General features: G+C 38.7%; 1 protein-coding gene across 1 annotated transcript in view; it reads right to left on the bottom strand.

Moving 5' to 3' along the window:
• ADAMTSL1 (ADAMTS-like 1) overlaps positions 1–13281 on the bottom strand; it is a 178734-nt gene that overhangs the window by 143290 nt on the left and 22163 nt on the right. Inside the window, exon 4 of the mRNA XM_009891516.1 lies at positions 8699–8935. Within this exon, the coding sequence (XP_009889818.1) occupies positions 8699–8935 (237 nt within the window). The remainder of the gene's footprint in view (positions 1–8698; positions 8936–13281) is intronic.

Below are 13281 nucleotides of genomic sequence, written 5' to 3'. Positions count from 1 at the left end.
CACCTGATCTATGTTCTTTAAAATCCATATTTTACCTGTATCAAGCAGGTTTACTGTGCCAGTGAGTATGATATCCATGCACCAAACACACCAAACAGAGTGTTAAGTGACACCGCTATCTTGATCAGCTCTGTATTTTGGGCTAAGCTGGAAACAGGGGAGCATCCATCCAATAACACTTTGTAGGTGGAAGGGAGAAAGAGAAACTGTCCATCCTGAAATCATAGAATCACATAGGTTGGAAGGGACCTTTGAGATCATTGAATCCAACTGTAAAGCTAACATGGCCAAAATCACCACTAAACCATGTCCCCAAGCACCACATCTACACGTCTTTCAAATACGTCCAGGGATGGTGATCCCACCACTTTCCCGGGCAGCCTGTTCCAATGTTTAATAACCCTTTCTGTGAAGAAATTTCCCCTAATATCCAATCTAAACCTCCCCTGCCACAACTTGAGGTTATTTCCTCTTGTCCTATTACTTGTTACTTGTTAGACAGGTGATATAGCACAGTCATCTGTTTAAAGGACCACAGATTTTTCCACTCTTCTGACATTATGCACCAGTCAGTGTAGCCTCTGCCTCTGATGAAAAAAATGAGAAGCACACACATGTATATACATATAGCCGTTCAAGTATGTGTATATATAGAACATAGTTTGGTAACTATATAGTGGGTAAAACTATTTAACAACATATATCTTCACGCAGAAAATTCTGCAAAATAGTCTGCCAAGTAAGACGTGAGAAAAGATCAGGTGAGTAAGTTTCAAACTCCTGTATAATGATAGATGTTCCCATTTAAGGACAGGGAACTGCTGGAGAGGGTCCAGCAAAGGGCAACGAAGATGATTAGGGGATTGGAACATCTCTCCTATGGAGAACGGCTTAGGGACTTGGGTCTCTTTAGTCTAGAGAAAAGAAGATTGAGGGGGGATCTTATTAATACATACAAATACTTAATGGGAGGATGCCAGGGGGATGGGAGTAGTCTTTTTTCAGTGGCGCCCAGTGATAGGACGAGGGGTAATGGGCATAAACTTGAACATAGGAAGTTCCATCTTAACATGAGAAGGAACTTCTTTACTTTGAGGGTAGTGGAGCACTGGAACAGGCTGCCCAGAGAGGTGGTGGAGTCTCCCACTCTGGAGACATTCAAAACCCACCTGGACGCTGTCCTGTGCAACCTGCTGTAGGTGACCCTGCTCTGGCAGGGGGGTTGGACTAGATGATCTCCAGAGGTCCCTTCCAACCCTAACCATTCTGTGATTCTGTGATTCTGTGATTTATCACATTTTTGTATTTATATATTATTATTTCCCCTATTAAATCTTCAAACTGAACAAAGGAGCATATGACCATCTAGAGGGTAATTATTCCCTTACATTAAAAATATCTTTAGAATTGTTGAATCTCAATTCACAATCAATTTCTTGGCCTATCACAGATTTATAACAGCAAATAAGTAACTTCAAAATAGTAAGCAACAGTACTTAATGCCAATATTTGAAACAAATATGTCTTATTTCTGAAGAAGCTGTATGAAATTATCCTCAATACACTTCTGGAAAAATATTGTTAACCCAGTGCACTGCCTGCCTCAGTTTCAGATGAATGCTAGCACTGGAAATTCAACTGAGTTTTGCTGGCTACAATTCTATTGCAATACTGACTTAAAAAATAAGCAAGCTATAGCAAGCCATTACATTTTATTAAATCATCTTTCCTTATGTTTTTGAAAATCTGTGGTTGTCAACCTGTGTCCAGAGTGTACTAGGGTCCAAAGACTGACCACTTTTGTTATAGGTACTTTTCACTGTCTGTGAAGGGTAACTAACGAAAGTAAGCTTGTTGTCAGCTGACTTGCATTCACTATGCAGCTCAGCAGGAAAAAGTCTTAGGAATCAATAAATCAGAAAAGTTAAAAACTAGTAGTAGTATTTCATAGTAGAACTGCAAAGAACAATTTAATACTACCATAAATAGTAAACTTTAAGATAAGCAATTCCGGCATGCAGCTCTCTAACTAACACCCTGTAAAATGGAAAGAATGTAATGGAGAAAGACGGGCAGTTTGGGGAGAAGAAACAAAAGAACAAAAGTGCTTTTTCCAATTCTGAAGAACCTTTCTGTAGTAACAAACTTACTTAAAGGCCTTCTCAGAAATGGCCAGCTTTTTTATCATTAGATCTAATCCTGTTAGAGCTGTAAGATGACTCATTCTGTTATTCCACCATACGTATGAAATAATTTCATGCTCTTTCATAAAAACAACAGCAACAATAATAGTAGTAATAATAGTAATAATACTCATACAATTAGGATCAAATTTGGTTTTTCAACAGCAGGACAGTCTGACACTGCTTTAATTTTTTCAAGGTTTATGTCGAAATAACAGAAAGCAAAAGTAGACGTCTTTTACCTTGATTCTTTGGAGAAATTTAAAGAAGTCTATAGGTCTTACACACCTGCATGTATAAGAAACCAGTCATTGTTACGCATCCCAGACACAGAACTCACCAATTTCTTGGGCTACTAAGATTGTTTTTGACTCTTTAATTCAACTAATTATTGCTATTAATTGTAGCATCATTATTTTTTTCAGTTGTTTTTTTTTTTTAATAAAAATTACACTGCCTTTCAGAGACAGTGGTTACATTTTTTGCCTTTGATGGGAGACCATACATAGTTGCACCCTTTCAGCAGTTAGCTAAAAGGGAGTGTTCTGGTCATGGGCATTTTCAGCGTCTAACCTTTCAATATGAAAATAACATAAGCTTTGTAGAGGCTGTCATGATTTTTCACAGAAAGGGACTCACTCCTGTTGTCCTGTGCTGTGGCTGAAAAATTTAAAGCAAGACCCTGAATTACACATATTCCTGTGGCTTGTACTGCAGGTCAAAAAAAGAAGAAAAAAAGAAAAGTAGATGAAAAGAGAGGGGAGGCAGCGATTTTGCATGGACAGGGAAACTGCCGTATTTTCACTTTCCTGCTTTCTGTGAAGCTGGGATCCCTGGGCTGGGGAGAAGGAAAGGATAGCAGAAGAGGAGGGCCGTTCCATGTATGCAAGTAAAAGAGACAGCCCAGACTGCAAGCATCTCATCCACAAAGGTGACTTCAGGGAAGCAATATTCATTTACATCAGGTGAGGATTTGGCTATGATATTGATGGGACTTGCTTTTTGGAAACACTGTGCAGCATCTTACTGTCTGGCCACATATTTAATAAAAAACATAACAGTTATTTTTTAAAAAAATCCTGATCTGGTGCTATACAGCAATGTGCAGATTCTGCGATTAGTACTGGAGACAGACGCAGCTTTGGATAATCCTTGATCAACCATCTGAGAAAGCAAAGACTGATTTTCTTATTCTTCCTTGCCAGAGTTAACAAAAGGAATATTTATGGAATTCACACAAGCAGAAGATAAAAATTAAATTGAAAGACAACCAAGTATGAAGACTATGACAAAAGGAAGAAAAAGGATAAGGAACATAGTAAAAGACAAAAATGAAAATGGAGTATTCCCCCTTCAGTAGAAACAGAGAGAAATCCAAGATATTTTGATTGTGGCAGGGAAATTGGATAACAGGAAGGAGATTTTGTTTTCATTAGTAAAAGTCCCATTAGGTTTCACGGATTACTGGTGTTTGGGGCATAGGCCTTTCAGAGCATGTGGGGCCATGCTCCTCTACCCAGTGCTGCAACCTGGCTGGCACTTGTCTAGAACCTGAAGTGGGAATGTGTGTGTGTGGCGGGGGAAATCTACCACTACTCCGTTCAGTTCCTGCCAGCATGTGACAGCAATTTTCATTCTTTCTGAAGAGCCAGCCACTTCCTTCCGCACAACCAGCCTTCTCACGCAAGAAAAAAAGGTAAACCCCAACACCTTTCAAACCTGCAAAAAGGTAGAAAAGAGGTAGGACAGGTGTAAAAGCTTCAGATGTTTCAAGCTAGCTAAGAAGAAAGAGGGAGAGAAAAAGAGAAAAAAAAAGGAGGAAAAGGAAGAAAGGGGAGGAGAGGGGGAGAGAGAGATAGAGAAAGAAAGAAAAGAAAGAAGGAAAGGAGGAAAGAATGAAGGAAAAGTCCAGAAAAGATCCATGCTGTTCCCTGATTAAACATTAGGTGTGAGTTGCACGAAGCAGAGTGGAGAAATCAGTGTTCTAACACACATACTCAATGATTCCCTCTTTTTGTTGTCATGACGATGTAAAGTGTGATGAGAAAGGACAACCTTGTTTTTAAATAAAAGCATAATATGAGATATTTTAAAAGAAATAGAACTGTCAATTTTTCTGACATGGAAATGCATCTTTAAGACAGTAAATATGCAATACTATAAGCAATGAATTTTTACTGCTAATAATGGAGACAGAAGTTTTTGAAAGCTCTTGTCCTCAGTGAATGTGAAGGTGAGCAGGAAACTCTCTTGCTTTTACTTCAATCTTAACAGTCATTGGTGAGTTTGAAATGCTGCTTCCACAAATTACAGACAATTTCTTCTGCCTTTTGCAGGTGCAGCCAAGGATCACTGGCACAGTGAGACCAGTAACTCCAACCGCCATAAACAGAAGTTGCTTATACCCTCAAAAACCAAATAATGGATTTAAAGTACAAGAATTTATTTTAAAAAAAGGGAAAATTTAACTAGAAATTGGAAGTTTTAAAATATTTTGTGCTCCAGACCCCCATTAATTCTATCCATACAGAAATTTCCTAATCTGGAACAATAAAGCCCCATTTCTCTTAAAAAGCACTCTATTGACTTAAGCATGGTGGTTCAAGCTAGTTGCATTATACCAATGTGGCATACTGTATCCTGAGGTAAACTCAAAGCAAGATCCAAAGATTACATCTGAGAAGCAACCTGTATTTATTTAAAAAAGGAGAAAGAAAAAGGGACCCAAACAACACAGATATCCATATAGAAAGAATTCAAAATGTTTAGGAGGAACAAGAAAATTAGGAATAAATAAAAGGCAAAAAGAGTTTTTCATTTGAAAAATGGTGTTGCTCAATCTCTGCCACCTATGGATTTGAAAGTAAAAATCCAGGAGGAAAAAAACAATACTCAGAAATGAATTTCCATCAATTTCTTAGGTGTTTTACGCAAAGAACAATGGCAAATATAGCCCATCTCTTCACAGAAGATAAATACATTTATGTTCATGTAATATGAGGGGTGGCAAGACACACACATCTTGCACGATTCCTGAATTGGCACAGTCATGTGTACTGTCCTATGCCATGAAGGGTGTCTGAATCAGCAACGGCATAACCTCTCCCATACCCTACGTCTGTAAACAAAAATAATTCAAATACCTTTTTAAGAATCTCTAACTGTACTCTTCATTGAATCAAAGATTCAGGGATACAGCTTATTCTACGCACAAAGGTGGCTTTGCTTGTCCTGAGTACAAACAGAAGCCTCTTCTGACTTTAACCGGTGGCCAGCATGTGAAACAAAGACTTCAGCTCAATAACTAGTAATTAAACAAAGACTTATAAATACACCACTAAGCTACTGGTAATTCCAAGCCTCCAAATAACATGAAAAATGAAGGGATAAATATGAAAGAGGGATCTTGTACTTTCCAAATGTTGCATCTTGTGAACAAATGCGTATTTGCCAAGAACAGTGAAAAAACAGCAACCTTTAAACAGAAAAGAGTACTAAGAAACAGAAGGCAATACAATTAACTCTTAATTTCTGCCACTAATAACCTCAGGAATAGCTTGTGAGCACACAACTGGTCATGGACTTGCTCAAATCTCACATGCTAAGACATACCACTGTGGTTAGTTCAGAGAGCTGAAACAATTGTTTGATCCATGGGGAAAAATGCACTATGTCTATGTAAGCACACACTGATCTTAATGTCACTTTTACTAATTCAGGATTCTTGCACAGACTGTAATTGAATAGGCATGTTTATATGTTTTATAAAATGTTCTAGCTGAATGACATTCAATTCTTTCTTCGTTGCCAACTATAGTGTGAAAAAATATTAACTAGGGGTGTAATCAGAACATACTATAAAAGCCCATATACTTCTCTGTAATAAAGACCCAGTCAAATAATACTTGGATCAATGCAAGCCCACTAGCATGGCAAACTTAAAGTTGCTTTTGGTAGTTTTGCTCTGAGCAATCCAGAAAATATATCTCTTCATCCCTGAGACAGTGTAATTACTTCTTGCAAAGAACCTGTTAACAAACATAATTCCACTTTTTAATCTTCAGGACCTTAGACTGAATACAAATCTCAGGACAACACATTTTTTTTCAGTTGCAACACACCATGCCTTTGTATTATTACAGCTGTCTGCTGCACTGCCACAAATCATGTAGTTCCAGAGACATTTCATGAAAATGTTGTTGAACCTCCAGGATCATTATGAACTCTCACAAACTACTGACACCAGTGATTGTTATGTTTAGAGTGTGTTAACTGTTTTAGGTAAGTGGTAGCCTGCAGGTAGTATTGCAAATGAATAGCAATATCTTCTAAGATCGTGTTTTGTCTCCTCTGAAATTTACACACATTCACTATGCTTAAAGAAGAAAGCTCATTCACACAAGTTACACAGCAAGAATGCTCCACTTCGTTCTTCCATAATACTGCCATTTCCTGTTCTTTTAAAAGACTCTTTATAGAAACCATGGAAGAACGTTGCTTCCAAATAAGGTTCACCATTAATTCTGGCAAATTTCATACCGTTTACCTTTCTGGACTGCTTAGGAAGTATTAGCTATTGCTGTGATATATAGTAAAGCAGCTGCTATCCTAAAGCATACAATTAAGGCAAATCTAGTTATGAACTTTCTAATGAAATACCTCTACTGTCATAAAGATATGACTGGTTAGCAGGGATGCACTGTGACAACAATCCTTTGAGTTGCAATAAATTTAACACACACCTAAAATATAAAATTATTTACTGGGAGGAATGCAGCATAGGCATTTGTATTTTAATATTTTTTTTGGCCATCCTCAAAAATGATGCAGTAATTGTAAAGTATATGGAAAATGCTGGTGAAGAAACTGAACGTTGAAGAACATGGAAAATACACAGTCATTGTGTTTATGCATTTAAAATTATTCTACCATTCTAGGATACATAATGAAAGGGTTAGTTTAGCTGAAATTCCTCTGGGACACTAGTGCTGGTGTACTTGTCTATTTTCAAAATACTTACCTTAGCCACAAGGACAGTTAAGAAATAACATCAGTCTTCAGGCCAGGTGGGGCTTTGAGCAACCCGGTTTAGTGGGAGGTGTCCTTCACTATGACATGGGGGTTGGAACTAGATGACCTTCAAGGTTGCTTCCAACCCAAACCATTCTATGATTCTACGATACATATTTGTAATACTGGAGCTTCCTTCAGCCTTCCAGAAGTAAGAAGTGTCACGGGAATGCAAAGGAGTTTGTTTCATTAGCGGATGCTTATGAACTCTGTTCCTAAGGGAAGGTTTTCTCGGAAGGGTATGCTTCGTATTTGGACCAAAACAGAAATCAGGCTGACACAGAGCCTGCATGTGCCACTCCTTATTTCCGGGCCACTATAGGCAGAATATTTTGAATTGTTTTCCCATCCTGTGACTCCAGTGAAGTTTTTAAAAGATTAAAAAAACACAAAAAAGGACTGAAATTAGTACGTCTCATTTGGCAATCTGCAGTCTTGAGAAACGTGCACTCGACTGAGGTCAAGAGGTCTAGATGATTGCCTCCTTCAGATCACAAATGAGATTAGCTCAATAACTGGCTACTCTGTTTAATATACTGCAGGACTGCTTCTGTCTCAGAACAGAAAATCAAAGGGAAAGGAAACAGGGAGGAAAGCTTCCAAAGGCGCATAAATTGGCCAAAAATACACTAGAAATCCAAAACCACATGAAGTCTACTCAGATTTGGAGGAGACTGGGCACTGAAACATCAATCTAGACTCAACCTTTTCTGAGATTCAGGTGTGTTCAGTACTTAACAGAGATGGAGCAAATGTCCTTCCCTTCATCAACCTGTACTCTACAGGTAGTTCAGGAGACTAAGGTCTGATGTACATATGTTCAAAAGAGTAGCAATATATAAGTAAAAGCACGAAGATAATATAAAACCACATTAGGACGCCAAGAATTTGGTTGAATTATCATTAGATATCCATGCACTGTGAAGTGAAGGATTACAAAGTCCCCATACCTCGCTTAAACAGGGAAGTTGAGGCCTAAGGAGAAGTAACAGCTTGCTTAGCCCTGTAGCAAATCAATGGCAGATTTTCCAATTTAGTACCTTACCTACTGCTCTATGGTTTGTGATTTACAGGGAGGAATAATACTCAAAGATAATAATTGCATAGACTTGGAAAACTCTGGTATATCAAAATTAAAAGCTAAGCCATTATTTTCTTATGGTAGTTTCAAGTGAGATCTGCTACTGCAGCTAACTATACAAACCTGTTCAAAAATGGAGAACACATTCCTCAAAAAAAAACCTCAAGGAAACAGCACAAAGTGAGTAAACAACCTTTGAATTGTACACCTCTTCCAAACAAGGCAGAACAAGTCAACTTAAGAGAATGAAAACAGATGATTAAAATGAAGACCCTAAAATAGAGAGGAGGAGAGTTAGCGTGTGAGAGAGATCTGAGGTGAGGAGTCACCAGGAAAGACATTTGGGTAGGGCTTCTGTCCTTACTTGGCACAAGCCGCTGATGCACATGTCCAGGGATTCAGTGTAGCACCGGGTCCCATCCAGAACCTTTGGTGCCAGCTCCACAACCAGAGCCGCTCCTCTGGCCTGGCACTTCAGTGAGCATGGGTTGTCAGGGTCGTTAGAGACAGGAAGCCACTCATAAAACTGTCCCTGGTATTTGACGTCGTTGTGAGCAGAGCACTGCTGGGCACGAAAATCACCTGCTTCTGGCGGGCAGTCCTGCAGAAAAGAAAGAGGAAAAGGTCAGCAGGTCTACTCGGGACATCCAGTCGCAGTATTATGCAGCCAGCTGCACGCCACAGCTGCCAGATGTAGAGCGTTTGTCTGTTTAGACAAATAAGACTGATGGAAATAGCTACAGCTACACAGAATTCAACTGGATAATTATACCTTCCTTTCTTCATTCCACAAAAGTATTAAAAGAACATCAAGACCACGCGTCAATATGCTTGGGACATAAGAAATACACTATACGTGTCTTAACCACACGCCTGAAACGCTCTTGCTGAATCTCTTTCCACTTGTGCACATATGTGGAGAAGTGTGTGTGCACAGCGACTCTCTTCCAGTCAAACTCTCCTCTTTGTTGAAGAGAAAGAAAAAAGGATTACGTGACTTAATTGTTTGTTTACTTAAGTGCTCCTCACTAGATTTTTTTTTTGCCTCAGTGACCTAAATCAGTTGGTAGGGCAATAAGAATCAGAAAAATGTGATATATACTTACATTTCTTTAACCTAAGATTCCGTAACTCGCATAGTTAGCGATCTATTGCTATTTTAATGGGAAGACTTTCAAAAAACACCATTGTTGATGCTTCAGGAGGAGACATATCCACCCTACTCTGAATCTAGTACAACTGACATAAAAAACCAAAGACCACTCATACTATCTAAAGTTTCTTGTTGATGAGAATGTGAGGCTTTTCTTACCCACGTATGCTTTCTTGCCATCATTTAGTACTGAAAACCATGAGTCAAATTCTCGAGAGAGCAAAAAGAGCTTCAAATTCTTGAGACTTCAGGCAAAATAAACATGAGTTCCTTTTATTTCCTTTCCAGTTTTTGTTCATTGAAGAATGATATTTCAGGTTTTCCTGTGCAAGCAACCACAAAGCCTAGAGATTCATTGTTTTTTTTAGAAGTAACTTGAATTTCTTACATAATTACGGGAATAAAGGAGCTAAGCTTTAGGAAAAACATTAAACATCATGGGAACTGTGACAAAAAAGCAAATGTTGGCAATACGGCTTCCTCAGACTACTAAGGTCCCATAGTCCTCCACCTTGCTGTTGTAAGAAAATCTGATCCCCGACTCCTGGTCAAATACCAGGTGAAATGAATATCTGTTATACCCTTTGCTTGAGGGCTGTAATATTTTTTTTATAGAGAATCTTAAATGTAGGCTTGATAGAGAAGGATTCTGATGCATACACAACCACATAACTAGACAATGTACTTATAAGATACCTGTATTCTGTTTGCCCTCAAACTACTTTATCCTATAGAAATTCAAGTATCATTAATGACAACCTTATTCACAGCCTTATCCTTCCAGCTAGGAAAGTCTTGCTGCTATTGAGGCAAAATATCTCTTCTAAGGTTTAAATAATCATCTGTGTTTCTCAGACCTTTTTCTACACCTTCATGCACTAATGCTTTTCTACTTCTTTTAAATAGGGCAGATTATTACAGCTTTCAATACGAATGGTATGGGGGCTGCGTGTCACTTTATGACTTTAAAGGAACATTGCTTAGTATTAAGGTCTAAAATAAAACCTGCCTTAAGAATCAAGCTCTCAAACCTCCTCTTGAAGCGAATTGGCAGAATCTGGGCTATAAATTTGTCATTTGAATACCCTTGGCTCAAACCCAGGATAACCAATCTGGCCTCTCATTCACTGTGTAGTGGCAAAGTGGTTACACCCATTTTGTTTGAATGTTGGATTATGTTGGCTCACACCACTCCAAACGTTTCTTATAGTGAACTATATACATAGTTCACTATAGACATACATAGACGTACAAGCCATGGCCTTAAACTACAGATTTTCAGCTAATTTGCTTTGCACTGTGACGGCAAATTTTCAGTTTAATTGCTTTGCATTTGAGAGCAATGCGGCCCAGAAGTAATGGGTCCAGCTCCAGTCAAAAGGTCTGCTAAGTACCAGAGAATAGTGTTCCTGCTACAAAAGGTTAAATGGATTAACGTGTAAGAGAAAAAAAAGGATATGGGATAAATCTTGCTCTAGAAAAGTATGTATCAAGGAGCAATAATCCAGAGCTCATTCATCCTTTTTTAAAGTGGAGGTTGAAAGCCCAAGCTCATAACTGGAATTTTACTGCTGGAGAACTTAGACAGGAGACAGTTTTTCTATCCATATGTTATGGAAGATTTAAAAAAAAAAAAAAAAAGTAAAATGTTGAAAATATTTCAGTTTGATTCTAAAATCTCCAGAAAAACTTAAAAGCAATTAGGTCCTTTTTGTGATCTGGCTAAACTGTTGATACAGAAGAAAGTTTGGACTGCAGCACAGACTGAAGAGACGAGAAAAATATGTGGGAAACTCATTATTCCTCTATAGCTGTGTAATTAGAAAAAAAAGTGGTCTTTATGTTCTGCTTTTAAACAGAGGATGAACAAGACAGTTACAGCTTGACCGAAGATCTGGTTTAGCTCTGTTTTCAAATAGAGAAGAGACAAGCAAAGAGGAACACTGTGGCCTTATTTCCTGCCACAAAATCTTCTCGTGCATACCCTTCTCTGAATTTTTCTGTCCATAAATGAATACAGTCAGGTCTATTGGCTTGGCTTAGGCTTGTTGCAGAGATCCAAGCCAACTTTCGTGTTTGGTTCAAGCTTGGCTCTACCTTCGAAACTTTCTGGCTTGCAATAGCTTTATTTTTACAAAGACAGAAAGGCCCAATAAAGCACACAACATACAGAGTTCATAATCCTGCTTTGTACAGTATTCAATACTATGTTTGTTGTGTTGGATTTTATTTTTAAATCAAAGAAAGAAAAAATGTACAGTCAACATAACAAGCTCTCAGGACACGGCAGGTGACCAGGAATGATGTTGAATACTTCCAGTCTTTGATATCATGATCAAAATAAAACAATGGATTTAAATAGTAGAACTTGTGTTTAAAAAAGTTTTCATGTGAAACGTGAAACCATTCAGAGAATACATTCAAGCAGTCAGAAATGCAGACGTGCATAGTTATCTTGGCACACAAATATGAAAAAGAGTCACAGTCTGGCCCACCACTCTTCTCCTACTGAAATCCTGAATCCTAAATCTACCTGAAGGCCTTGAAGATCGCTTTCAGTCAGGGGGGGAACTTTTGTTCCAGTTAAGAAAGCACATGTACTTGCACCTACACAGATAACACCTGCATAACCTGTGTAATGTTTTTTCTACACCAAAGTGGACAACGTTAGGAAAACTAGTGGTCCAAATACTACCCACCATTAGACACAGGTCACTGAGACTGAAAAAGTATGAACTGTACAGAACTTGGCACTGCTTACTAATCTCTTGTCTGTGGGCTTTTTTTTGCTTTTAAAAATTTACTATTTATTGTTTGTATTATATGTCAGTGGGGATCAGAGCCTCTTTGTGCTGGACTTTGTGCAATCATATAATGAAAGACAGATATAGTCTCATAGCCTATAAATAAATCTTCTAGTTACTCAAATAACAGAAAAGGTAAAGCCAGTGTTTTGTTGCATATTTGCTCAACTGTAAATTGCTATTTTCTTCTAAACACTTTGCACACCTTTAGATAAGAATGTTTGCCATTTTGAGGCAGTCTTCCTGTGCCTCATTTCTGCAGTGCTGGCTTGTTGACCAGAGAAACTATAGACTCTGAGTCCACAAAGTCTTTTCCTCTTTTAAAAAAATCAGCCTGCTTTCAGTATGTGCGTGGGGGCTTGGTGGAAGGGGATGCTCTACAGCTGCCAGCTACCACTGCTTCATCGGCCTGCCTGAAGTTACGTTTTACTCCACCTAAGGGTCTGATCCGGGAAGGTATCTAAGAATACGCACTTCGCCTACCTGCACAACAGATTGATAGACCAGGGTGTGCTCCCACACATTGAGATGGCCACAAGTCACAGGCCAAGCCAGCGTAGCACTGAACCCAAGGCCGCATGTCTTCACATGCGTTCTGTAGTTCTGCGAGGTATTTTGCCAACCACATCCGCATGGCCTATGTTTGGCTTGCAGCATGCGGCAGCACTGGTATCTGGCCGCAAAAGCACTACAGTCCTGCTTCAGGTTACTCCAGCTTTGGTGCTATATTCAAATCTTACAGGTTTTGTTTTCTTTTGGAAATTATCTGTGGGCCCCTGCAGACATGAGGAACCGCTGCCATTGCACTCCTTGAAGAATCAGAAAGAACTAATAAACTTGAAAGTCTTGTCTAAGTCCATTTATCTTCAAGCTTCCTATTCATTAAGACTTTTTAGGGAAGAAAATTTCCAGTGAATAGGAAACAACTGTTCCTTCTCTAACTCTGTGAGTCCTAGATGGCTGTTTCATGACCTTTAGCTTGTGAAGGCT

Source organism: Charadrius vociferus, unplaced genomic scaffold (assembly GCF_000708025.1).
Source record: "Charadrius vociferus isolate BGI_N301 unplaced genomic scaffold, ASM70802v2 scaffold198, whole genome shotgun sequence".
Classification (NCBI taxonomy): Eukaryota; Metazoa; Chordata; class Aves; order Charadriiformes; family Charadriidae; genus Charadrius; species Charadrius vociferus.
Note: the sequence above shows the minus strand (reverse complement) of the source record. Positions and strands in the feature narration are given on the sequence as shown.